This window comes from Sarcophilus harrisii, chromosome 3 (assembly GCF_902635505.1).
Source record: "Sarcophilus harrisii chromosome 3, mSarHar1.11, whole genome shotgun sequence".
In the NCBI taxonomy this organism is placed as follows: domain Eukaryota; kingdom Metazoa; phylum Chordata; class Mammalia; order Dasyuromorphia; family Dasyuridae; genus Sarcophilus; species Sarcophilus harrisii.
The window spans coordinates 331,970,861-331,997,130 of NC_045428.1; the positions used below are offsets into that span (position 1 = coordinate 331,970,861).

Below are 26,270 nucleotides of genomic sequence, written 5' to 3' on the forward strand. Positions count from 1 at the left end.
CAGGAACTCCCTACTAACAACTCTAGGTCTAAATCTTATTTCTTCTTTAATTTCCAGTTTTTGTGTAATAGAGTAGTACATTCATATAACATAAGTAAAAATAGATATTCATGAGAGGGGTGCTCAAGTGTTTTACTGCTAAGAGTATATAATCAAAGATATTTAGAAACTCCTATTCAGGACAATGGGGAGTCCATAAGGTTTTTAAACAGGGTTGGTTCATGGTCAGATCAGCTAGAAAATAAAGACTCCCCTGATCTATGCCTTTCTTCCTGAGACATTCGGCCACAAAAACTGACCAATTTGGAATGGCTGGCGTTAAAAAGCAGAAAAAAAAGGAGAAAGGAAGGGAAAAGTTCTGGTAAACAAATGTATTCTTAGAAATTATGAAGGTTTCAGAAAAATTCAGAAAGTCTTGTATGAATTGATGCAGAGTAAACAGAACTAGAACAACTAGTTCAATGACAACACCATGGTAAAGATGATCAATTCTGAAAGACTTTAGGATTTCTGATCAGTGTTATGACATACCATGAATCCAAAGGACTAAATATATGCAACTCTATTCCATCTCCTCATAGTGGTAAAGAACTCAGAATGCAGAATGAGACCTTTTTTGGACACTACCAATACAAAAATTTGTTCTGTTTCACTATGTATGTTTATAATAAGAGTTGTTTTCCTTTTGTTCTCAATGGAGTGGGAAAGGCAGACAATTAATGATTAGAAGAAAATATAGGTCTGTGTGTGTGTGTGTGTGTGTGTATGTGTACACATATATACTATTTTTAAAGAAGTTAATTGGAATGTACATTTTCTAACTCTACTCCCTCTTTGTTCCAGATGCTTCCTCGATGCAGTATCTTCCCCAATGTGAAGTTGTCACAGGACATGTATATCAAGTGGTTTGCAAAAAGGGAGACCAACAGGGGGAGAGAGAAGAGAGAAAGGAGGATTGCAAAATAATTAAAGGCAATGTTCACACTTTAAATTTTATTTTCAGAATGTATATGAATGGATATAGAGTGAAGTAATAGCTAATACTGATACCAGCTAACATTTATATAGCATTTTAAGGTTGCAAAGTTCTTTACATATATTATCTCATTTGACTATCACAACAACCCTGTGATGGAGATGCTTTTATATTTTTAATTTTATATACTGGGAAACTGAAGCTTAGAAAGGTTAAGAGACCTATTAAAGGTCACACAGCTTGTGTCATAAACAGTGCTTCCTAACTCCAAATGTAGTACACTTGCTACTATGCCACAATACTACTTCAATAAGCAGAATCTAGGAAAAATTGTATACAATGATAATAATAATATAAATTGAAGGAAATTTTAAAATTGCTGAATGTTGTGTAATTAAAATGACCAAATTTAACTCCTGAGAAGACTTGAAAAAATACTGGTATCCTTTTTTTTTTACTCTCTATGACAAAGAATTAGATATGTCTCTCTTATATAAGAAGAGAGAAGAAAGTTAGATTTGGAAATAAAAGTGATCATAAAAAAAGATCAATTTTTAAATATTTTTAGGTTTAAGACACATATCTTTGCTACAGGGGGAAAAGGACCAAAGAATCAATGCTATCTCAGGTCACTCCAACTTTTCTTCTTGGAGTACAGTGGAAACTGAATGTTGCATACCTTATCAAATATGGTTGATAAGTCAGTGTCTTTGGCTTAGCTGTTTATCTTTGTAAGAAAGAAAGGTTCCATTCAGAGATGGGAAGTGGTATTAAGTAATGACAGATGTAAATAAGAAAAAAATTAGCATCAATAAAAAAAAAAAAAAAGTTACACTGGACAAATGTTTCTCTCCCTAACTTAGAGGCACTGACTGCACTAGTCAAGCTAGGTCCCAGATCTGTATAGAACAGCAGTGACTATTTATTCACTGTTCCCCTTCCACATCACAGGCAGAAGCAAGAAACTGGCTACTCCTTTAATTTAAACCTTGATCTATCCTGGAAAGAACAAAGCAGCCATGGCTGCCAGCAAATGCTTCTCTGGGCCTTTGTTCTTTCTAGTCACTACTAGAAACAATGTAGGTTAGCATTCAATCTGTTCCCTTGGTGAATTAGGGTCAAAAATTTAAAATTCTACATTGAAGAAACATCTAAATATGAATCAAACACATGGAAATATAAGCAAGCACTACAAAGACAGTACCACAGTACATTCGTTTATTAGCTATTGAGCCTAAAAGGTGGTGGGGGTGGGAGTAAGATTAGGCAACTGAGATAATGTAGGCTTGTAAATACAAGAGACTTACTGTAACATTGCCTTGGTTCTTCAGCAACTATATTCTTTGGAACAGCATTCAAGAGAACTTTAGTTTAGAATAAATTTTGTAACATATCAGAATCTTGCCAGACATTGTTTCTGGAATCTATGCAACAAGTCTGTGACACAATTGATCCCATTAAATAAAGAGATATTTCTGGTACTTTTAATAATTGGGTTCCCTTGAATGAAATACAAATCTCCATACTGTACTGAAAGATACCATTTTATTTTACATATATGAGAAGAATTTAAAAGACATTTAAATAGTCTTTACAATCTTTTACTATATTTACAGAAGGTATGATTCAGTAAGAATATTCAGTAATTCAAAAAGATTAAATTAAAAACCTAAAACCTATTCTTAATAAAAATTCAACACCAAATAAGCTGATATTAAAGAAGCCAGTTAATAAAGATAGCCATTTAATTAAAAAAAAGAAGGAATTTACTTTCCTTACTTATTCATTTATTTATTATTTTTAAGCTACACTAATTCCAACATTATTAGAAACATTATGCCTGAGGCCTGAGAAGAAAAAAAAAAAAACTTGCACACAAATTTCAAATACAATTATGTTTCAAATTTGAATAAAACTTTTCAATTCATTTTTAAAATCTCAATTCTTTGCTTTACTTCAAAAGCAATAACAAGACCAGATTACCATATATACAAAACCAATCAAAAAATTACACAACATGCATCTTCAAAATAAACTTAACACTCATGAACTAGATGTCACAACATCCATTTTAAAGGAAAAGTGAAACTGAAATTACTCAGGACACAAGGAGAATTGAAAGCAAATCTAGACTGAAAGGAAAATTATTTGTTCAAAGCACATTAATTTTCATTTAATTCCATGATAACGATTACAGATAACTCCTATAACCTACCTGAAGCTGTGCCACAGCATGGTGGTACCCACCATGCTGAAGAAAAGATGCTTGCAATCACATCAGGTGGAAAAAGTGTGACATTTCTCTGAATCTGAAGCAGATTTAATACTAATGCAAGAAACACTCCAATCAAAAACAGAACTACTCCACGAATCACCAAGTTCATACTTCGACTAGTGACAGAAGAAATATACGGCCCACACTTTGGGGGCACAGATGATGCCGTCTCTCTCTCTGCCATAGTTTCATAAGTTCAATAACTTCTAACAATTACAGTAGATAACAGTTTTCAGAAGAACTTCATCTTGTCCTAAATTAGAATCTACCAAAAATCCTGCCAAAAAAAAAAAAAAAAAAGATAAAGGTGAAAAATTAGCATGGATAATTGTTCAACCTTTTACTTTATTCAAAATTATTTATTGAAGAGATTAAGTTAAAAATAACTGGATCCCAACTCACAAATTGTAATTTTTTACTGAAGAAAGTTAATTTTAAAAGATGCAATGTAATAATTTTTCAGTTGTTTGAGGGGAATCTGATTCTTCATGATGCCACGTGGGATTTTCTTGAGAGAGATACTTTGGGCCAGAGTCTATCATTTCTAATTCTTTTGTTTCTCTTTAGTTACACAAATATTTGGTTATTAGATATTAGCACAAACGAATGAGATTGACATTTACTTCTTTTTTAATAATACAAACTGCTCTGCTCAGATATAACAACCTGTTAAGGTGTAAAAAAATTTTCTATCAGAAAGAAAAAATCTATCTTCAAATTTGATTTTCTTTAATAGCTAATGTGATATATTAGTTACTTAGTTACTGATATATACAGGACTTCATGAGCATGGACTCTAACAAATGAATATGGTCCTAGGATATTAGTTTTTCCATTTATAAAAGAATAAATCATCAGATTGTTCTGATTTCAATTTTTTTTCAAAATATAAATTCAAATGAAAACAAAAGCATATGTCTAAATACCTAAACAAGGATGTCTAAATCAAATAGTGTTTTCCCTAATTTTTATTGAAGCATTATCAACCACTAGAGGTGGTTTTATGGGGCAGTTGAAACATGTGTAACACATTTTAGAGCTGTCTCAATAAAACAAAATCAGCACATTATATAGTAAGCTATAATAAAGGCCTTTTCAACAGTATCAGGTGACACCATTTTTTTTCCCACCAGTTATCTGGAAGGAACCTAATGAACTAACTTTCAAATACAATCCAAAAAACTGTCTGAGAAGCTTCTGTAGAACTAATGTGGCTTTTTTCCTAGAAGAAAACAATGTAATTTACCTTTTAAAGACCAATATCAATATAGCTACTTGCAGCATTTTCAAGTTATAATACTGCCTTTCTTGCTTTTAGGAAAAAATACAGTACATGAGATTATTACAAAGGCATGCATTGCAAGACAACATCCACTCCCAAGTTCTGCACATGAATATTATAAAAATTTATTTTTAAGTTAGCAGTTTGGAAGTCTAATTGCACATTTCCTTATAGAAATATATTTTATATATCACAAATATATATCATAACATCATGATTACAAATATACAAAAACAAACATATAGTTATATGTTTATACCACCTAGTTAATCCATATTGTTCTACAGCTCAAAGCAGATACAAATTAGATCCTAACAAGTGGATTATTAGAGGCAGGAGAACTGGATTCCAATCCTGCTCTGAACAAAGTGACCAGAGCAAGTCACTTCAATTTTTGGTCTTTCTCATTCATAAAGTAGGAAATGAATATGTGGTATAAAAAAACATTAATAAACCTTATAGCACTAAATAAATGTTATGATCATAATTTAGAAGACTGATTTCATGGGGAAATGTGCTGCTTCCTTCTAACTGGGAATGTCAGGAATGAATCCTTAGCTGCCCCAGCATTGAAATGGGACAGGAGCAGAGCCACTCTCTAGAAGAAGATCCAAGGGAAGTTTCCAAAGATGGAACTCCAGGACTAACTGAACAAGTGATAAAATATGTGTTTATGACATGTAAAATATGCATTAAGGTATGGTCTCTACGGAGCAGAAATTAACAATTTTGTCATGCTCTGAATGAATTAGTTACCAAAAGCCCCAGAATATAACAATTTTAACAATATATTCCCCCACTGTATGGATCCCAAAATGATGTATTAATGTAAAAAAAAATTGTACTGAATAAATACTATGCTCCTAAAATGAATTCTTTTGAAAAGGAAAAAAGACACTGAAAAATACAACCTATGTTCAAACTAATATAGTTGATGGATATATATATATATACATATATGCATGTATTTCTATATATATGTATGTGTTCCACCTTTTAGAGTAAAGTGACATTCTAAAGCTTGAAAAAAAAAAAAAAACTGAGGACATACCTTATATTTGGATCTTGGTTGGTACCTTCTACCTTTCTGTGACTAAAAAAAGTTTTTTGTTCTCTGATCTAAAGGGCTAAGAGAACTGAGAAACAAAGTGATCTAATATCTTATTGATTTTCTGTGTCCAGATTTCTAAAAATGAAAACAAATGTTTTAAGTTAAGTAGTTCTTAAGAAAACAGCATAAATGCCAAATTTTTAAGGTAATTTCAAGCATGATAGCAACAGAATACTGTAAAAAAAAGAGTGCTGGTCAGAGAGCAAAGGTCTAAACTGCAAGCTTCATTACTGTGACCTTAGGCAACTACTTAGCCTACCCAACCCTCAATATCCTCATCTGTAAAACAAAGGAATTGGCCTAAACAAGGTTCAGTTCAGCTTCAACCCTATCATCCTGTAGTGACCAGTTAGGTGTTAACTTCTTTTTGTATCATGGAAGCCCTTTGGCAGAATGGTAAAAACTATGTACCGCTTCTCAGACTATTGTATTTAAATGCATAAAGAAACACAATATATTGGAATATAGTTTTCACAAGTTTAAGAATCCCACATTAAGAATTCTTTAAGAGTCTTTTCATCTCTTAGCAACTTCCTAAATTGTTTACTTATACTATTTTACTGCTGTTTACATAAACCTTACCTGCTGCATTGATATAATTCTACTTTTTCCTATATAATCTTTATAACTAGCAGAATTCATTTGTTTCATGTAATAATTTGAAAAAAGGTCGAAGAAACAACAGAAGACCAGCTCTCTGAGTAGCAAAATAAAAGTTCCAAAAAATTAATTAGAAGGTCAATATGATTTTTAAGATGTAAGGGAAAATTTAGGGATTTAATCCCAACCTTCTCATTTTAGAGATAAGGAAATCTGAAGCCCACAGGCCAGTTTGTAAAGAGAAAACAAAAGAAATCTACTAGCTCGCCAAAGAATGTACCATAAAGTCGGGCCAGGAGTCTCAAAAACAAACTATGTGGTTCACATGAGTAAAAAAGTTTAGATGGATCAAATGCTAATCCATAAATAGTATTTTTACTACTACAAAAACAAAGAATTCAAAGTATATGTGTAGTTCTTGATTGTGGATTAAGAGTATGATTTCACATATAAATATACAATATACTGAATAATAAAATATGGCTCATAGAATCACAGAAATCAATTTTGGAGGATCTTCAGTGACCAATTAGTCTTACCCCCTGATTTTATAAATGAGAAAACTAAGGTTTGGAGGTTAAGCAACCTGCGAAATGTCACATAGGTAGCTATTTCCAAAGTAGTCACATAAATTGTAATTAATTTTGGGATCCATTGGATTGTACATCTAGAATTTTCTTCCCATAAGTGAGAAAACTGAGGACCAAGAAAATGAAATAACGTCCCCAAGATTTTAAAACATAAGAATCACAGGCATAATTTGAATCCAGAATGTCTGACTCCCGATTCAGTATTCTTTCCAAGGTGCCAGGCTGCTTCCCACAGGTCATTAGCAAATCACTTAAATAAGATTAAAAGTTAAGTCTTTTCCACTTTACAACAAGGAGATAAGGCTTCCCAGAGCATAAAAAAAAAAATAGATATAGGATAGAATAGATTATATGATAGCTTCAAGATTAAGCTTTGCTATGAACCACCTCTCTTTTCAGAGTAACTTTTCTTATATAGTTCACCAAGGTGGGGTGAGAGTGGGGAGGAACAAAACTGAACTAAAATCCAGGAGATGTAGGCTTCTATCATTATCTTAACTAACATTAGCTAGACCAACTTACAAGACGTAAACTTTTTGAATTGTAAAAATTAGGAGTCTAGATGATAACTAAAAGTTTTTTTTTTTTCAGTAATGACTTTTGTAGTAAGTGACAACTTTATTAAGAGTAGAACACTTGTATTATTGCTAAAAATTTCTTCAAGTAATCAACCATATAATTTAAGATATAATCTACATCCTATGAATAGGAAGTCTCTTAAGACTTCAGAAAAAATGGATACTGCCAACAGGCAACTTTTAAGATATATATTTTTAAAAATCAGATTCATCTTAACAACTGTAATACAATTAATACAAATTCAATTCAAGCTTGAAATACAAATTCAAACCACAGTATTCTCCATTTCCAAACCATTACTGAAAAACCAATAAAATGTGTATTTCCTAAAATAGCCTGTATTCAGGATTTTCTGATAGAGAAGCTATAGTAATAATGAAGTCAAATTACTACCTCGCTCCTCTTTGGTTAATCACTGCCATGCTTTCTTAATTAGAACTGTATTCCTAAAATAGTAGTAACATTATCATTAGACTAATTCAGCAAGTCTAGTAAACCAAGCAGGTTAATTCTTCCTAAATTAAAGCAAATTCAATTCAGAAGATAGCTAAACAGGGTTAAATATTTTAACCTAAACACACCAAGGAAAAAGATATGCACCATATGCACCATAGAAAAATAATATACTGTTGTGTCCACTTCACATTAAAATCTATTAACAGGCTCTCAGGTGCAAAAGTACATATTAGGATACAATTAAAATACTAATAACTAAAAGACTTTCCGATTCCATTACTGTTTTTCAATGCCAAATGCCATTAACATTTGAATTTTTTTTCAGATACCACTTAAGTATTTCTTTTCAAATGAAAACATTTTACCCTTTTGATGTTCAATAAAGACATCTATAAAAACTACAGCTATCATATTTTGGAAATCTTCCTCCTTCGAAATAGACATAAGTCATGATCCACACACTTTACTCCAGAAGTGCTCTATAAACAACTTTGACAGAAAATGCTCCTGAAAAAAAAAAAAAAGTCCAAGCAAAGAAGAGGAGGAAATGAGTTAATACCTGATTTTCTCCTTCTCTGATCTTTACCAGTCTCCTCTTCTCCACTCTTTTTTGCCCTGTGGTTTATTAGCCAAACTGAAAGGCCTAAAATAATAATCTAATTAATCCTTGACCTTATTTCTCTCTCAAAAAAAAAAAAAAAAAGTGCATTGTCCTTTGCCATTCTGAATTCATCTTTTTCCTAAACCAATCTCAGTACTTCAGGACTCTACAGGAATCCCTATTCCACGCCTCCCCTTTTCAGCAATGTAGAAGAAAACACCTTAGAAACAATTTAAAAAAAAAAAAAAGTTAACTACCTTGACCGTTTCAGGGCTTCTAAAGTTTCTTTGGAAAAAGAACTGTTTCGAAGGACTAAGTTTCGACACTTCCTGGACAGTTACACTAATATAGTATCTACAAAGCATGTCAATTCCCGTGGATCATAAACCCCGTTCCTCTGAGTTATCAACATACAACTTAAAGGACCCATCGAGTACCTCAGACTTACCCATAGAGTTATCTCTGTGCACCCCCAGTCGCTCACCCATCCCATCGTATTCTGGTTTCCCACCCCCACACACACACCCTTCCTCATCCATCTACCGAGTCCGCAGTATCCCAAGCCTAAGCCAGGACGGAGGCTACCTGTGCGCATCCATCTCCGCAGCCCGACACCCAAGTGCACCCAGAGCTAAGGCAGCAGCATCCTGGGCTCGCAGCCTCCCGATCCCACTCCGCCCTCCGCCCGGTCACCTGCCACCAACAGCTGCAAGCCCCCACCTTTCTCCTTCTGGGTAGGGCCCCGAGCCCAGCACCGTCTCGCCCCCTCCTCCTCTCCAGGCCCCTGCGATCCGGCCTCATCCCCAGGCGCCACGGTGCGGGGCTCCCCGCCAAAGTCAAGCCTCTGGAATCACCCGGGCCTCCCACGAGCCGACGCGGCGCCAGGGGGGTCCCGTGGCAAGGGCCGCCTCTCTCCTCAGGCCATTCCCTCCGGTGCCCCGTGCTGCTGCCGAAGCCTCCCCCCGCCTCTCCCCGCCCCCAATAACTCACCCCAGCTTCCGCCATCTTCCACGGCCGGGCCCCCCCTAAGCCAGGACGGAGGCTACCTGTGCGCATCCATCTCCGTGAACTCCTCCCCCTTGTTCTCTCTCCTATGCCTGCGCAGCCGCACAAGCTTCGGGAAAGGCGCTTCCGGCCGGCGCGCGTTCTGACTTCAGAGCTGGAGGCTTGTGAGTCCTGGCACTGCAACTTCCGGTCCCCGCGGAGGCGGCGCTGGCGGGGCTCACGGGGTTGGTTCTGTCTGGGTTCTTGTGACTGGGCGGACGAGGGGATGAGAGAGCGGTCCGCTAGTCGTGGGCGGGCGCGAGGGAGACGTGCACGCGCACAGCTACACACCGGGCGGACTGCGGGCAGCTCGCCCCGCTCTGCTCCCTGCTGTGGAAGTGGAAGGCTCGGTTACCCAGACGGAGTCGGCGGCCGCAGCCGTCACCTTCCGGGTGGTCCCGGGGCGGGAGGGGGAAATGGTGGAGTCCTTTTCCCCTCCCTTTATAGGTGCGGAGATTTAGGACTAGCCCAAGATCGCGCAGCTGTAGCCAGGCCCGGGATGCCCACGTTTAGCTCTCTTAGAAATTGTTAAATACCTACTGTTTGTTAAGGGGGTAACTAGACGGGGCGGTGTGCCCCCTTTTTATCTCAATTGCTTTACGTGTAAAAATGGGAACGCACTGAATAAGAAAATCTCAAATCTTTCCATTATCTGCCAGGAAACTGCCTTGGATAAAGTCCTTGGGGTCACATAATAGGACACAACTGAACCACAAATGTTTGTTTGTTTGTTTTTTTTAATTTAATAGCCTTTTATTTACAGGATATATACATGGGTAACTTTACAGCATTAACAATTGCCAAACCTCTTTGAACCACAAATGTTAAGCACTCTAGGTGCAAGTAAAGTGAACTGCGCTAACCCCAGAGGCGGCTCTGAGATTTTAGAGCTGCTGGGGACCCTTAGTTGGGAGAAAAAGTCTATCAAATGAAATAACATGCAGGTTTCTTTGCAAATCTTGAATTCTCCTTACATAACTGCTAGCTTTTTTTTTTAAACCATTTCTTTTGATAGTTGGGAGATTTGTTCATTTTCTGCTGTCTTAGAACCATAAAATTAACAGGAAGGAACCAAATGGAAATCTAAATACATCAAATCATTAGAATATTAAAAGTTTAAAGCTACCCATGATTTCCTAAGTGAGAAATGAAATGATTTGCCAAAGGTCATGCAACCTGTCAGTGACACCCTTGAAAAACCTGGTTTCCTGATTCCCAGCCCTCTTTCCCATGTTACCTCACTTTAATTTGCCCTATGTTTGAAAGTACTCTCCAGTTGTTTTGTGTGTTTTGTCTTCTTAAACAAGGACTAAATTCTATTTTTTTTTTTATTTAATAGCCTTTTATTTACAGGATATATACATGGGTAACTTTACAGCATTAACAATTGCCAAACCTCTTGTTCCAATTTTTCACCTCTTACCCCCCCCACCCCCTCCCCTAAATGGCAGGATGACCAGTAGATGTTAAATATATTAAAATATAACTTAGATACACAATAAGTATACATGACCAAAACATTATTTTGCTGTACAAAGAGAATCAGACTCTGAATTATTGTACAATTAGCTTGTGAAGGAAATCAAAAATGCAGGTGTGCATAAATATAGGGATTGGGAATTCAATGTAATGGTTTTTAGCAAGGACTAAATTCTAAACAAGGACAGATTTTGTATTTAGGGACTATGATGGCATCCTTGTCAACAATAGGGAAGAGAAGGTTCTGGTGCTGCTTGAGGGCAGGAATTAGATGACTGGAGGGGAAGGTGAGGCAGGTGACTTTGCACAGCCCTCCCTCACTTAAATCCAGCTGACTTGTATGTCATGATACCATCTCCCTGATCTCATGCTCCCCTTCCAGAATGAAGGGCAAACAACAATATTCTATATCTTCCATAATTCTCCACACAATATAATAAAGTATAAAATGGAAGGTAAATAGAATATTGGAATTGTATTAAACTAAGCTGAGTTGGAATTTTAACTTTGCTATTTATGTCATGAACTAGTCTTCAGTCTCTTTTTAGTCATCGGTAAAGAGGAAGCAATTAAACTAGATATCAGAAAGAGCTTCCAGCTTTAAATCTATGATGCCATGACTATCACCTGATTAGAAACATAGAATGCCAGGTTTTGCAGAATCTGATTTTTAAATTTTATTTTATAATAACAGTACTTAAGTCCGTTGATATTCAGAAGTACAAGCTGTAAAGTGAGTTTTATGATATAATTACTTAACTTGTGTGACTGACTAAAGAGTATCCTGAGAAACTCAACCTCAAAATGAGTAAATAAAAAATACAAGAGAAATTTCTTTTATAGAATTTACAGATTATCTAGCAAATTGGCACATTGTCTTTTTATTGTGATTTACCTTTAGAATGTACTTAAAGGCTGTAATCTGTACTGGGCCCAGAAGAGTTAAATTTACACTAGTAATTTGTACAATTTCTGATAAGTTAATTGGGAAGTGTAGGAGGAGAGAGAAGGAGCAGAAGTTACTAATTTTCATATTTTTAGTTTTAAACAAGACTATCTTTCCTGAAAGATAAGGGTAAGACTAAATCAGACATCAGTACTCAATGAACTGGCTTAACAGATATTGTTGGCTCTTATTTTCTCTATTTTTTGAGTATTATGTAACTATGGCCTTTATATCATATGGTCTTAGTGCATGAGAATTCCTTAATGTATCAGGCCAGATAAACTACTACTAAGAAAAGAAAAAATATTAAAATAGTCTTATTAAGAATACATAAATAATATGCATACAAAGACAACTGTTCCTTTCTCTCCTTACCAATCCCCATTGCCTTAACCAAGGCTTTCATACATCTTAATAGGGCTTTCAGGAAATCTTAATGAAAATCAATAGATAATATAACTTCTCCATGTTCCTGAAGCCCTGTGTTTTATTTATTGCATTCTATGGTGATTGGGAATGGAAATGAGAAAATCTCAAGTCAGTTGCTGAAATTAACTTTATTATTTGGAAAACAGTACCATTCTAAGTAATCTATGACATATTTTAGAAGAGCCAGCCCTGGATTATGTTAGGAAAACTAGATTTTAATCCTGGCTCTGTCACTGAAGAACTGTGTAATCCCAGGGAAAAGTCATTTAACCTCATTGGGCCTCAGTTTTCTCATCTATAAAATGAAGAAATTGAATTAAATGATAATTATTTCTCCCCTGAAATTTAGCAAGTCCAAAACAAACCCTTCCCGAACCTTCTCTTCCCTATTGTTGACAAGGATGCCATCATACTCCCTAAATACAAAATCTTTTGCCAAATATTGCCATTTCTACTTTACCAGCATCTCTTAAATACTTCCACTTCATTCACAAAAGCACAAGTGTAGTTCTGATACTTATCACCTCTGACATGCACTACCATAATAAACTTCTAACCCAACTCCCTGCATCTTCTTTCCCTTTCCAATCTATCATCTACTCATCTGCCAAGGTGATTTTTCTAAATTGAAGGCTTGATGATGTCAACTCCTTCATTCCCACCTCCTCTCACCATGAATTCTAGTGTCACCATATTATTTCCACAATTAAATATAAATTCCTTTGTTTGACTTTTAAAGTTCTTTATAGTCAAATTTATTTAAAAAAAAAAATAAGAGCCATGCTCCAGTTAATAAATGATCAAAAGATATGATCTGTGCTCAAAGGATTGTAAATTCATGCATATCCTTTGTCCTAACAACAGCACTACTAGGCATGAATACCAAAAGAGATTAGGAAAAAACAAAAAAAGGAAAATGACCTAGAAGTAAATGTATATATTCATAGTAGCTCTCAGAGCAAAAAAATAATAATAAATTGAGGGGATGCCCATCAGTTGGGGAATGGCTCAATAAACTGGTTATTGTGACAGGATATTATCATTCTCTGGGAAATGATGAACAGGATGCTGGGGTGGGGAGAGGGGAGAAGGTGGTGCAACTTGGAAAGTCCTCCATGGACCTGTATATGCACGAATGTTTGTGGCAGCCCCTTTTTGTAGTGGCTAGAAACTGGAAACTGATGGATGCCCATCAGTTGGAGAATGGCTGAATAAATTGTGGTATATGAATATTATGGAATATTATTGTTCTGTAAGAAATGACCAACAGGATGATTTCAGAAAAGCCTGGAGAGACTTACACGAACTGATGCTGAATGAAATGAGCAGGACCAGGAGATCATTATATACTTCAACAACAATACTATATGATGACCAGTTCTGATGGACCTGGCCATCCTCAGCAACGAGATCAACCAAATCATTTCCAGTGGAGCAGTAATGAACTGAACCAGCTACGCCCAGAGAAAGAACTCTGGGAGATGACTAAAAACCATTACATTGAATTCCCAATCCCTATATTTATGCCCACCTGCATTTTTTATTTCCTTCACAAGCTAATTGTACAATATTTCAGAGTCTGATTCTTTTTGTACAGCAAAATAACGGTTTGGTCAGGTATACTTATTGTGTATCTAATTTATATTTTAATATATTTAACATCTACTGGTCATCCTGCCATCTGGGGGAGGTGGTGGGTGGTAAGAGGTGAAAAATTGGAATAAGAGGTTTGGCAATTGTTAATGCTGTAAAGTTACCCATGCATATAACCTGTAAATAAAAGGCTATTAAATAAATAAATAAAAAAAGGAAAGTCCTCCATGAACATAGTGAAATTTACTGTATACAAAGTAATAGCAATGTTCTGAAATAACCAGCTGCAAATGGCTTTGCTATTCTCAGTAATACAATCATCCATGACTACTCTTGTTGAGGTTGGAACAAATGTTGAGGTCTAGATTTGGGGTACCTAAATGAAATTAGGGTTTAGTTAAGGTCTAGTGGCAGGTTTGGGGTACAGGGAGTCAAACAGAGATCCCCTGCAACCCCCTTGGATTCGGCACAAGGATACTTTTAAGTCGGAGACTTAGCTTGAGGGGCTTTTGGGTGTAGCCCCAAAGTTGGCTCAGATCTGGGTGGGGCTGGGACAGGTCCGGATCTTCTATTGGAATTCAAAGGGACCAGGATTTGTGAGTCAAAGGGTAATTTACATTAACTTGGGAGGAATTGGGAATCAAAGATTGGAATCTTTCCCACATCACTCTGAAGGACTTAGAATGGAAATTACTATCTATAACCAGAGAAGAAACTCATTGTGTCTGAACAGATTGAAGCCTTCTCTCTCTATCTCTCTCCCTACCGCCCCCTCCCCCCCATCTTTCTTTTTTAACTCAATTTTTCTTGAGGGTTTTTATTTCCGTTAGGCAGGGAGATCTATATTTTCTTTCACAACTTGACTTTTATGGAAATGTCTTGCATAACTCCACATGTGGTTTCTTAATTGTGGGTGGGGATAAGGGAGAGAACCTAGAACTCAAAACTCTTTAAAAGATGTAAAAAAAAAAAATTGTTTTGAATGTAACTGGGGGAAATTATTAAATAAATTAATAAAAAAGTTCATGACTTTCCTCCCCCAACTTTCAATCTTCTTGTACTTCTATACATTCACTATATTTCAGCAACAATGAGTTTGCAATTGCAATAAAACAAAACACTACATTTCTCTTCTCCTTGACTTGGTACTTTCTGTCTTCTACATCTAGAATTCTTTGCCCCCTGTCCTCTGCCTCTTAATTTCCTTATTCAAGATTCAGCTAAAATCCCACCCACTCAAAGAGGTCTTTGCACATCTCCCTAAACCCTACCATGTCCTAATGCCTTCTCCTCTCAGATTACCTTCCAACTTTGATTTTTTTTTTTTTTTTTAATCAGCAAAAGTCTACCTTCTTAACCCACTGAACTTGGGAATTAAAAGGTTCCCATTACAAATATGTATAGTTAATCAAAACAAGCTTCCATATTGGCCATTAAAAAAAAATTGTCTCATTCTGTAATGAGTCCTTTATCTCTCAATCAAGAGGTTGGTCCCATGTTTCTTCATTAGTCCTTTGGAATCATGGTTAGTCATTATAATAAGGTTCCAAATTCTTAACTTGTTATTTGCCTTTACCATATTGTTATATAAGTGGCTCTGTTCACTTCATTTGGTATCGGATCATACAAGTATTTCCAGGTTTCTCTATAATCATCCCCTTCATCATCAGTTACAATAGTATTTCATCACATTTATATATATATATAATTTGTTCATCCATTTCCCTAAATTTATGGGTCCTACCTCAAAAGAATTGCAAATGTAAATATAAAATATATTATATATCTAAAGATGTATGAAAAAGTAAAATATTACTTAGAACATGATCCCTTTCTCAATGTACTATTCTTATTCCTTTCCTTGCTTCTCCTCTTTCCCTCCTGTTTCTTGTTGAATGAAATATATTTGTCTACCCAACTGTATATGCCAATGTGTATTCTTCCTTTCTTTAACCCGTTCAGTTAAGAATGAAGGTAAAGTGTCAGCTGTTCCCCCCATGTCCTTTTCACTTGGTAGATGTCTACTTGTATACCTTAATTATATAAGAGAACTTTTCCTAACCTTCCTTTTCCTTCCCTGTCCTCCAAGGCTATCTCTTTCCCCCTATCTTTCTGTTTTTCTTTTAAGATCAAGACAAAATAAAACCACTCCTGGGACATGTATATTTAGACTGCCTTAATGACTTATAGTGATGACAATACTCAGAGAGACACAGAAATCATCTTCCTTTATTAAAATGTAAGCAGTTTATACTAGTTTAGTCTATCATCAATGTTCATTTATATTCACCATTTTATGTTTCTATACAGTTCTTTTTGGGTTTTTGTTTTTGTTTTTATCAAGAATTCTTGGAAGTCCTCTTTTTTCCATTAAAAATCCATCCCTTCCCCCATATTATTATACTTAATCTTGTAGTATATATTAATTATTATACTTAATTATACTCGTTATTTTTGACTCTGACATAGTTTCCACTATAAAGTACTGGAAAACTAGGAATATAATCTTCTAGAAGGCAAAGAATATATTCCTAGTTTTCCAGTACTTTATAGTGGAAACTATGTCATGTTTGATCATGTGTGATCACTTGGCTCATTAGTACTTGAATTCTGGCTGCTTGAAGTATTTTTTCTTTGATTATAAAGTCCTGGAGTTTGGCTATAATGTTCCAGAAGTTTTCATTTGGTGGTTTCTTTCAGGAAGTGACTAGTGTGTTTTTCTATTTCTATTTTGCCTTCCGGTTCTAAGGGATCTGCAAGGTTTTCTTTCTTTTTTTTCTTTCTTCTTTTTTTTTTTTTCCCCTGAGACAATTGGGATTAAGTGACTTACCCAGCTCACACAGGAAGTATTAAGTGTCTGAGGCTAGATTTGAAATCATCTTCTTATTTCAGGGCCCATGTTCTCTCAATTACGCATCCAGCTGCCTCTCTGGAAAGTTTTCTTACATGTTTTTTTGAAGCATTATTCTAGGCTTTTTTTTTTTTTTTTAAATACATATCATTCAGATAGTTCAATTCTTAAATTTTTCCTTCTCAATCAATTATTTGGGTCAATTGTTTTTGCTATGAGAAACTTTACATATCTTCTTTTTTTTAGCCTTTTGACTTTGTTTTAATATTTCTTGTGGAATCATGGAATCATTGGCTTTGATTTAGTCCATTCTGATTTCAGGACATGTGTTATAGGATTTTTTCCTTTTGTGCCAAGCTGTTAATTCCCTTTCCAATTCTTTCTTCTATAGCTCATATTTTCTCTCATTTTTTTCCTTTGGCAATTTCATTTGTAAAGTGAACAAACAAAAACTTCTTATCTCTTCCTGGAATTTTCTCTGAAGTTTAACTGGTAGTTGTTATGGAGTCATTCTCTTCTGAACTTACCTTGAATATCCCTGCTACCATAACAGCTCATTATGGGGGGGAGGAGGGAAGAGGGATGGACAGCAGAGCTTCTTTTTCTTTGTTTGCTTGATTATTCTTTCAAACCCCCTTCTTCACTTTAAACCTGGGATTCCACTCTCCCGGAATCTGAGCCAAATAGGTGTTGCTTACTTTTAAATTCCTGTTTTCTTAGCATAACCACCCAGAAATGTCATCCCCATGTTCAGGTCCCCTTCTCAGTTTACCTTAGATCTGTGACTCAGAACCGGGTAATGGACAACATAGCTGTAGTCAACACCTCCCAAGCTATGCTCCAGTATGGATATGAGACCTCTGATATTCAGCCTCTGCATTGCAGTGGTTTTGTCCTCCTGCCCCAACCCAGTCCTCCAATATCAATACATTTTTCTGTTTTGCTATACTGATTTGGACAAAGAATTCATTGTAACTTTTTCTGGCTTTCCTCTAGGATTCATTCTGATTCATTTTGGAGGAGTTGTGGACAGGAGTTCAGCTATATTGGTTTTGTTGTTTTTCTTTTTTTTCTGGGTTTTGTTTTTTTTTTTGGCTTGCAAAGGATCTCGATTTCATCACCCCCTTTCATCTTTTAGTTACCCATTTGTTTACATGTTTTCTCCCCAGTTAGCATCCTTAAGGGTACATAATTGAATTTTTGCCTATGTTTGTATTCCCAGTACTTATACAGTCCCTGGTACATAGTTTTGTGATAAATATGATTAATAAATATTTGTTGACTTCTAAAGTCTTTTTCAGGCTCTAAAAATACTTGTGGCTCTATCAGTGTCTACCAGAGGAAGAAAAGACAATGAAGTGTTTGCTTTCTTATAATCATATTTTAACAATCACTCCAAACAGAAGGAACTAACAAATGAATCAAAATAAATTATTTTACTTAATTAATATAAACACTGACTGCAGTTTATTTGCCCAACTCAGGTGAGACATTGTTAGACTTGAACTAATGATAGCTCAGGGCCTCATGACTAAACCTAATTGATAGTAAGCTTCCTGAAACCTTGAGTTGGGGAATCTTACTTAAGAAAATAAAATACTATTAATTCTATAGAAAAGCACTATTGTCACAAGTGGGATCTATTTTAGAAACAACACAACACCCTTAAAAAACCAGCAAATTTTCCTTTGTTAAATCAGTAAGGTGATGGAGAAATTACTATTGTTCTTCTTCATGATGGACACTGCATTACAAAAAAGCAAACCTTCTAACATAGGAATAGAGCAGAACACCACATTGGGGTTTGAAGTGTTTAATAGGATAATATATCTGTGAACATGTTTTCTTAAGTATGCTTAACTTATAGTCATTTATAATTGGTTTTTATTATTGTAGAAACTTTTTCAGCTATCCGATATGTTGTTGAGCCATCCCTCAAATGATATGTAAGTAAACTTGTCATAAGTATTTTACCTTCTCCATGTCTAGCACAGTGCTTTGTATATATTAGGCACTTAATAAATGTTTTTTGAATGAAGTCTTTATTATTTAAATACTTTAAAGGATATGATCTCTTTGATTTGGTGACTCCCCCTCCTATCAGCTGCAGATCATATTCTATTCCTATCTTTGCATCCCATGCAATTTTTGTCCATATTTTTCTTTAAATCCTTCATAAAATGTCTATTCAACAAAATAGAAGTCTTTTTCTAAGTCTCTAGAGATTCATGTTAAATGATAATACCACATTGATCTCATTTAGCACCTCATTGAAGACCTCCTCAGTGAAATCCATGACCTATCAACATAGAATAAAAAAAGTAAATGAAGAGTTCATTTTGCCAACATTATAATATATAATTCGATGGGCATCTCATTGAGTTAATCCATCAGTGTGTGTGTGTGTGTGTATACATATATATATATATATATATACTCAAAATATACATACATACATACATACATATATGTATGTATGTATATTTTGAGTAAACTTTATAGAAGGAGAGTTGGGTTGAGACTAGCTGGGAAGAAAGTGTGCTAGATAGTATTTGGAAATTTACACTAGTGCTATCAATGATCTCAAACTGTACCCTTATATAGGACCCGTATTTTAGTCCTATTATCCTAGTGATGCTATCATGATGTGAATCATAGAATACCATACTCTCCAAAGAATCAAAAATGGTGGCTTCTCCAAAGGCTGTGGAGAGATGGGTACAGCACATTACTAGTAATGAATTACAGGTAAAAAGTCACATAAAAGGGACCTTCTAGGAATTTATATGACCAGAAAAGGAGGTGATATGATCACATAGTAAAAGTGAAAGTTACTATCTGGATAGCCCAAATCTTTGAATGAATGAAAACATAAAACTACAGTAATTTATGTGTTGTTATAAAGAAAATCTGGTACAAGAGAACTATATAATACCCCCCCCAAGCCTATTGAAATGATTTGCATTATCCATTATTTTATACTATTACAAACTCTAGTAGGTCCTACAAGATTGGTAAGTTTGGATATGTTCCTGATAATGTCTAAAAACCAGTATTAATACATTTTGAGTTGCTATAACAACTTGCAAAGATCATTTGCGAAGGTATAAAGTGATAGTGATCTCTATCCTTGGAAGGGATACTTAAAATGAAATAAAAATCAATGGAGTATTTGTATCCCTAAATATTTTCAATAATATATAATAATAAATAGGGATTAATATGAAATCCCTCCATATATTTCATCATTAAAAGATGAAAATATATGCACATATATACACATAAACATAAAAACATTCATTTCTAGATAAAGGTGAAGAAAAAGGAATGAAGTTGTGCATCCACAGAGCCATCCTTAACAACATCCATCATAGAAATTAAGAACCAGAAATCTCTTTAGCTGATTTCTTTAATTATTACAATAATGGTTCCTGACATTTTAATTTCATGGTTTCAGGAGACAGAGCAACAGTATATATTCAGGGAAGAAAGCAACTGGATCACAGACCAAGATCAGAAAACCATTTTTATATACAATGCCATACCAACTATTTGCTTTTTCAAGAGCATTCAACCCACTTTAGACTTAAATAAATTAATTTTCTAAAAACACTAGCAAATTGGCATTCAACTTAAAGTCAGGAGACTTTGTTTTAAATCTCAGCTTTGATACTATGTAACATTAGGTAAGTCACTTTAACCTTGCGGAGGCTTTTTGGTTTTTTAGTGCAAAATGGAGATAATAGTGCTTGAATATCACCATATAATATTGTTATTTTAAAAAAACACCTTAATAACTTTAAAATACCACATCAGTATGAATTATGTTAGAAGTTTAAAAGAAGGAGTATTAAACCATGGCCTCATATAAGTTCTTAATATCAAATTAATGTCTTTTTGTACTGCAGGAAATAGAATCCAGTAATATTAGGAGGAGGTCTAATGACTTTAGTTGTATTGTTTGGAAATGATGCCCTTGAAATTTGAGGCATCCTCTGCACATTATTTTAGCACTTACCCCCAGTTTCAAAATTTAATTCAAGTTTCATGTAAAACATTTTATGGGTAGCAGAGAGTGTATAGCTAAAGATAGTTCACAACAGAAGCAATTATTTTAATTGGGACTACCCCAATCACTATAAGACCATAGGTAATCCTATCTCTTTCTTCTGGCTGTCTGGCCAAGGTTCTAATGCCAAAATTTTATCAGAATAGGGGGGATAGGGAAGGAACAGCTTCCTTTCTTTCACTGTTCCTCTAAGAGTTAAATCAAGGGTACTAGCGACAATCTCTTACAAAGATTTTTTTCACCTAGAAGAAAAAAATCAGATCAATTTTTGTGATACTATCTGTTGGTTTTGTATTGTTGTGTTTATGTATGTGTTATAACTAAACTATAGACTTCTGGAGGCAAAGTATAGATTTTGGCTAACTTTCTTTCACATACTAGACACTCAACTGTTTATGACCAGAAAATTTTATTTTCCTTTTAGAAATTTGGATTTTGGTTCTCAAAGACTGAGTAAAATGAAAACACCATTGTATGTCCAAATAACGCCAATATTAAGAAAAGCAGAGTGGGTTTAGTGGCAAAAGAATATGAAGTTAAGGGTCTGGTTTAAATTCCAGTTTTGCTTCTCACTCCTTGTGTGGCTTCACTTGTTAAGGTTTCAAATCCTTATATATATATATTTTTTTTCTTTTTTTTTATTTATTTAATAGCCTTTTATTTACAAATTATATGCATGGGTAACTTTACAGCATTAACAATTGCCAAACCTCTTGTTCCAATTTTTCACCTCTTACCCCCCATCCCCTCCCCCAGATGGCAGGATGACTAGTAGATGTTAAATATATTAAATCAAATCCTTATATATAAAAACAAAGGGGTATTGGACTAGTGGATCCACGACTAGGATTCATTGAATCAAGTAGCATTTTTCTGTTCCTGGCTTATCTCTCCTATGAGGGTATAAGCCATATATTTATAAAATATTCTATTTTATGTTATGATTTTATATATGTATTATCTTCTCTACTACTTCATAATGCTCTCCTAGGTATAAAGAAATTGACTTCTTTATCTGTGGAGCTAAATGCTTGTTCAATGGTCCAGAATTTGTTGAATTTTGGTTAGCAATAATAGAGGCTTACTGTGGACCAAAGTAGGCTGTCACATATCATCAACAAGGATTTATTTACAGACAAAGTGGTTTAAAGAAGCTAGATCTTTCCAGAGATAATCATCAGATAGCTTATGTTCTTAGTTGTTCTGTCAATACTAAGAGATCCTAAAGTACTGAGAAGCTACTCTATGGAAGGCATGGGAGGGCATGAAAAAAGAGTCAGACAGGTTGAGAGAGCAAGAATAGATTGAAATCTGGACCACTGGAGGATCACTACTAAATTGATGATTCCAAATTCAGCAAAGTATTAAGAAGCAAGGTTGTAAAATCTTTGCAGATTAAAGGAATAGTATTTAACCTTTTAGAACATTGAAAGGAAACTTCTATGATCTAAATTTAACAGTTGGCACAATCTTCATACATTTGGTTACTATAACTGCCCAGAGTATTCTTTTGAGGATCTTCATTCAATCCACTTGCTCTGCTGGCAACAGTATTTGCCAAAACTTCCAAAGTAATTACAATTATTCAGTGATTTTGTAATAGTGGCTTTTCGTCTTGGAACTGAAATGAACCTATGAACTCATTTCTCCTAGGATACCAAATAGTAAAATGTTTAGATAATTTGTCCAGCTGTGATCTTGACCTGATTTTATTTCAAACCTGCATTAGTTAAACCACAGTCGAATCTAAAGTTTCACAACAGATTAAAAGGAATGAAAAGAGGAAATCTCACAGAGAAGCACCCAGCAAACACAGATAATGTCAACCCACTTTTCTCCTTGGGTTTTATAGCATCTTAGTTGTGGCTCTTTGCTATATATCTTTGTCTCCTTAGAAGACCTTTAGATGTCCTTTTCTCCCTAACCTGGATTCTCTTTCAGTGATCCCATCAACTTCCATGGATTCAATTACTAACTTTATGAAGATGACCCCTGAATCCATATATTCAGTCCTCATCTCTCTCCCAAGTGCTAATCCTGCATCTGTATACATTAGTATGACTTCAAGCAACTCAAACGAAACACATTTAAAACATAATTCATCATTTCCATTTTATTGTTGTTGTTGCCATTGTTTAGTTTTTTTAATGCCATTTAGAGATTTCTTGGCAAAGATACCAGATTGCTTTGCAATTTCCTTTTCCATATCATTTTATAGAGGAGGAACCTGAGGCGAACAGGGTTAAATGGACTTGTCCTGAGTCATGGAGCTAGTAAATATCTGAGACTGAATCTGAACTCAAGTCTTCCTGACTCCAGATCAAGTACTTGATCCATTGTACCACTTAGTTCTCCCTTTATTTCCCCCTAAATCCATCCTATTGTCTAACTTAGTACTTCTAGTAAGAGTACCACAGTCAAGGGCTGAAGCTCTTGAGTTGATGCACTGAGGTTGGTTAGAGCACTTACAGCTAATTACTGATTGGACAATACTCTATGGGCATGTGTTTGGGGAATGGCCCTTCCCATTATCCTGTGCTAGCTTGATAATTGGTGATTACAGAAGGTTGTAGGAGGGACGAGGGGGTGGAGTAAGACTAGCCAGGGTCATTTTGGTGATAGACAAGGAAGAAGGAAGGTTGTGGAGATTCTGCTTACATCCAATTCAATCCTACCTCTAAAGACCAAGAATAAAGACTGAGGACTTTTACTTATCCTGACTCTGGCTGATTCTAAGGTATCCAGGGTGCTAACTCGGTCATCACATACCACCACCCTTCCAGTCACCAGATAACCTCAGAACATCTTCAGTTCTTTATTTTTACTCACTACCCATAACCATTCAGCTGTCAAATCTTGTTAATACATCTCTAAAATTTAACTCCTTCTCTATGGGCATACCACAACCACTCTAGTCCATGTCTTCATCATTAAAGATACTTCCAACTCAGTCTCCCTACATCTACTCTTTTCCCTTCTCTAATCCATCCTCCAGAAAAGATGCCAAATTGATATTCTTCAAGCACAAGTCTGATCTTATTACTCCCCTATTCAACATGCTTCAATGTTTATGTTAAATGACAAATTCTTTTATATGACCTTACACACCTTCAAAATTTGTCTCTAATGTATGTTTCCACTTTGATCATACCTTATATCTTCTTACACACTGTCCAGTGCACTAGCCAAATGGACCTACTTGCTATTAGTGATATGTAACATATCATCTTTTTTCCTCCATAGCTTTGCATATTTTCTTCATATCTGTTTTTTGGAACCTTTAACTTCTTTTGAGATTGAACTTAAGGAATACTTTCTACAAGAAGCCTTTCTTGATTCCCTCAGTTGTCAGCATTTCTTATCCAAATCACTGTGTACTTATGATGTATATGTTCTATATTTCTATATAGGAGAATTTGCTATTCCTGTGAATAGCTAAACACTTAATAAATTTATCACCAACATAATGTAAACTCCTTGATTGTAGAAACTATCTTACTTATGTCTTTGCATTCTGAACTCCTAGCACAATGCCTAGCACAGAGTAGATAATTACTAAATGTTTATTAATTGATTGATGTATAACCTCTACTCAATGAATATCATTAAAATGATTATTAGAAAAGTAATGTTACTGAAACTACAGTTTTCCTCTCAGTTCATTTACTCAGACTGCCTTTTACCACTTAGTACTAATTAATACAATATATTGTATCCTAGTCTACCCATAATAGTGTTCTATTATTGCTAACCAACAATCAACAAATTAAATTAAATTCAACAAACATTTAGATCCAAGAAAGAGGATAAAATCCCATGCTTCTGGGGGGCAATCAACATATTGTTTATTTAAAGGCTCAAGGCCCTGTTCTTAAATACCCGGCAATGATAAATACATGGAATACCTACATCAGACACCATAGATCTTATGCATTTCTGATTCTATGCCCACTTAACAAGCACCTATAATAATCCTCTTGAACCAGATATTGGTTGTAGGAAGTCCTTACTTGGAATTCACATGATATTTGGTATTTCTTTTATGATAATATATTCTGCATTTCAAAATGTGTAAGAACATCATTTTTTCCATGCTAGATGAATTTTTCAATAACAGTGCCTACACAGTTTTCATATGCCCTTCCTCCAAAATACCCGGCACAAAACCTTGCCCAATACTAGGTATCCACTAAATATTGGTTGAGTCAATATAAACAGAGAAGAAACAAAGCAGTTTATGGCCACAGGGAGGGAAAAAAAAACCCTCTTCTAGTAGTAACTCTATCAAGAGCCTTAACTAGAGTAATTGATTGATACTTTGCCTCAAAATCTGCCAGGTGATGCAGGAGATAGAGAACTGGGCCTGGAATCAAGAAGACCTGAGTTCAAATTTGGTTTCAGACACTGATTACTTGTATGACCCCAGGGAAGTCACTTAATTTCTGTCTGCCTCAGTTTCTTCAACTCTATCACAGGATTACTGTGAATATAATGAGATTATGTTCATAAAGTGCTTAGCACAGTGCCTGGCATATAGTAAGCACTTAATAAATACATTTTCCCTCCCTCTCTTTTCAAGGCACCATCATTCAGAAAGTTGTGCTTTTTATTTCCCCCACCAGTAGCCCCCAACTCCCTACCAGTGGTTGCACAAAAATTATGATTCTGGTTATATTTTTAATGTGAATACCTCAAAGGATCATGAACTTACAATACTTCATTAGAATGTAAGCTCTTTGAGGGAAGGTACCCATTTTTGCCTTCTTTTGTTATCCAGAACTTAATTCAGAACTTGGCTTCTAGTTAGCACTAAATAAAGACTTGTTGACTGACTTACTAATATCCTTCCTTAGACACAACAAAATGAATCAAAAAATGAACTTATAGTTCTTTAAAAGAGCATTGATGTTACAAACATAACTTCTACAAAATTAAAAAGTATATATGCCATATACTTAATATATCCTTTCTCCACCAGTTGGTCATTCATGAATCAGTCTTGATAGAAACTCACAAGGCTTTTATTACCACTTTTTGGCCATATAACTAAAGAGCAAAAATTGAAAACTGAACTAAGCCACAGATTTTGCCACTCTGGAAAGAAGGAGAAGAAATAGAATTCTACCTTTGGAGGTGATGACCTTGATTTAATTCCCTGTGATTTGACAGTTAATGTCTTAGATCAAAAAATAGAAGAGAACAGAGGATATAAAAGGAAAGGATAGGAAATCAAATAAACAACTCCTGGAAAGTTTTGTGACAACAGATAACTAAAAATGTTAACTCAAAACAAAGTAATTTTGGATGAATAAATAAATGCAAAATACAACTGGAAGAAAAAGTTAATGAAATATAAAATGGTCAGGGAATGATTACAGACAAACTGTCA

General features: G+C 35.0%; 1 protein-coding gene across 4 annotated transcripts in view; it reads right to left on the minus strand.

Annotated features, from left to right (window-relative positions):
• The window catches only part of INSIG2 (insulin induced gene 2), a 35,071-nt gene extending 25,575 nt beyond the window's left edge, over positions 1-9,496 (minus strand). For 3 of the 4 annotated variants that reach the window (XR_004233021.1, XM_031959978.1, XM_031959977.1), the window contains exons 1-2: positions 9,461-9,496; positions 3,192-3,528 (exon numbers count right to left, since the gene is read on the minus strand). Coding sequence is in view for 3 of the 4 variants with exons in the window: in XM_031959978.1 (XP_031815838.1) it covers positions 3,192-3,435 (244 nt within the window). In the remaining variant the exon portion in view is untranslated. Of the gene's footprint in view, positions 1-3,191; positions 3,529-9,190; positions 9,284-9,460 lie in introns of those variants that run through there. The other variant, XM_003763797.4, reaches the window with a different exon arrangement.
• Positions 9,497-26,270: the final 16,774 nt, after the last annotated feature.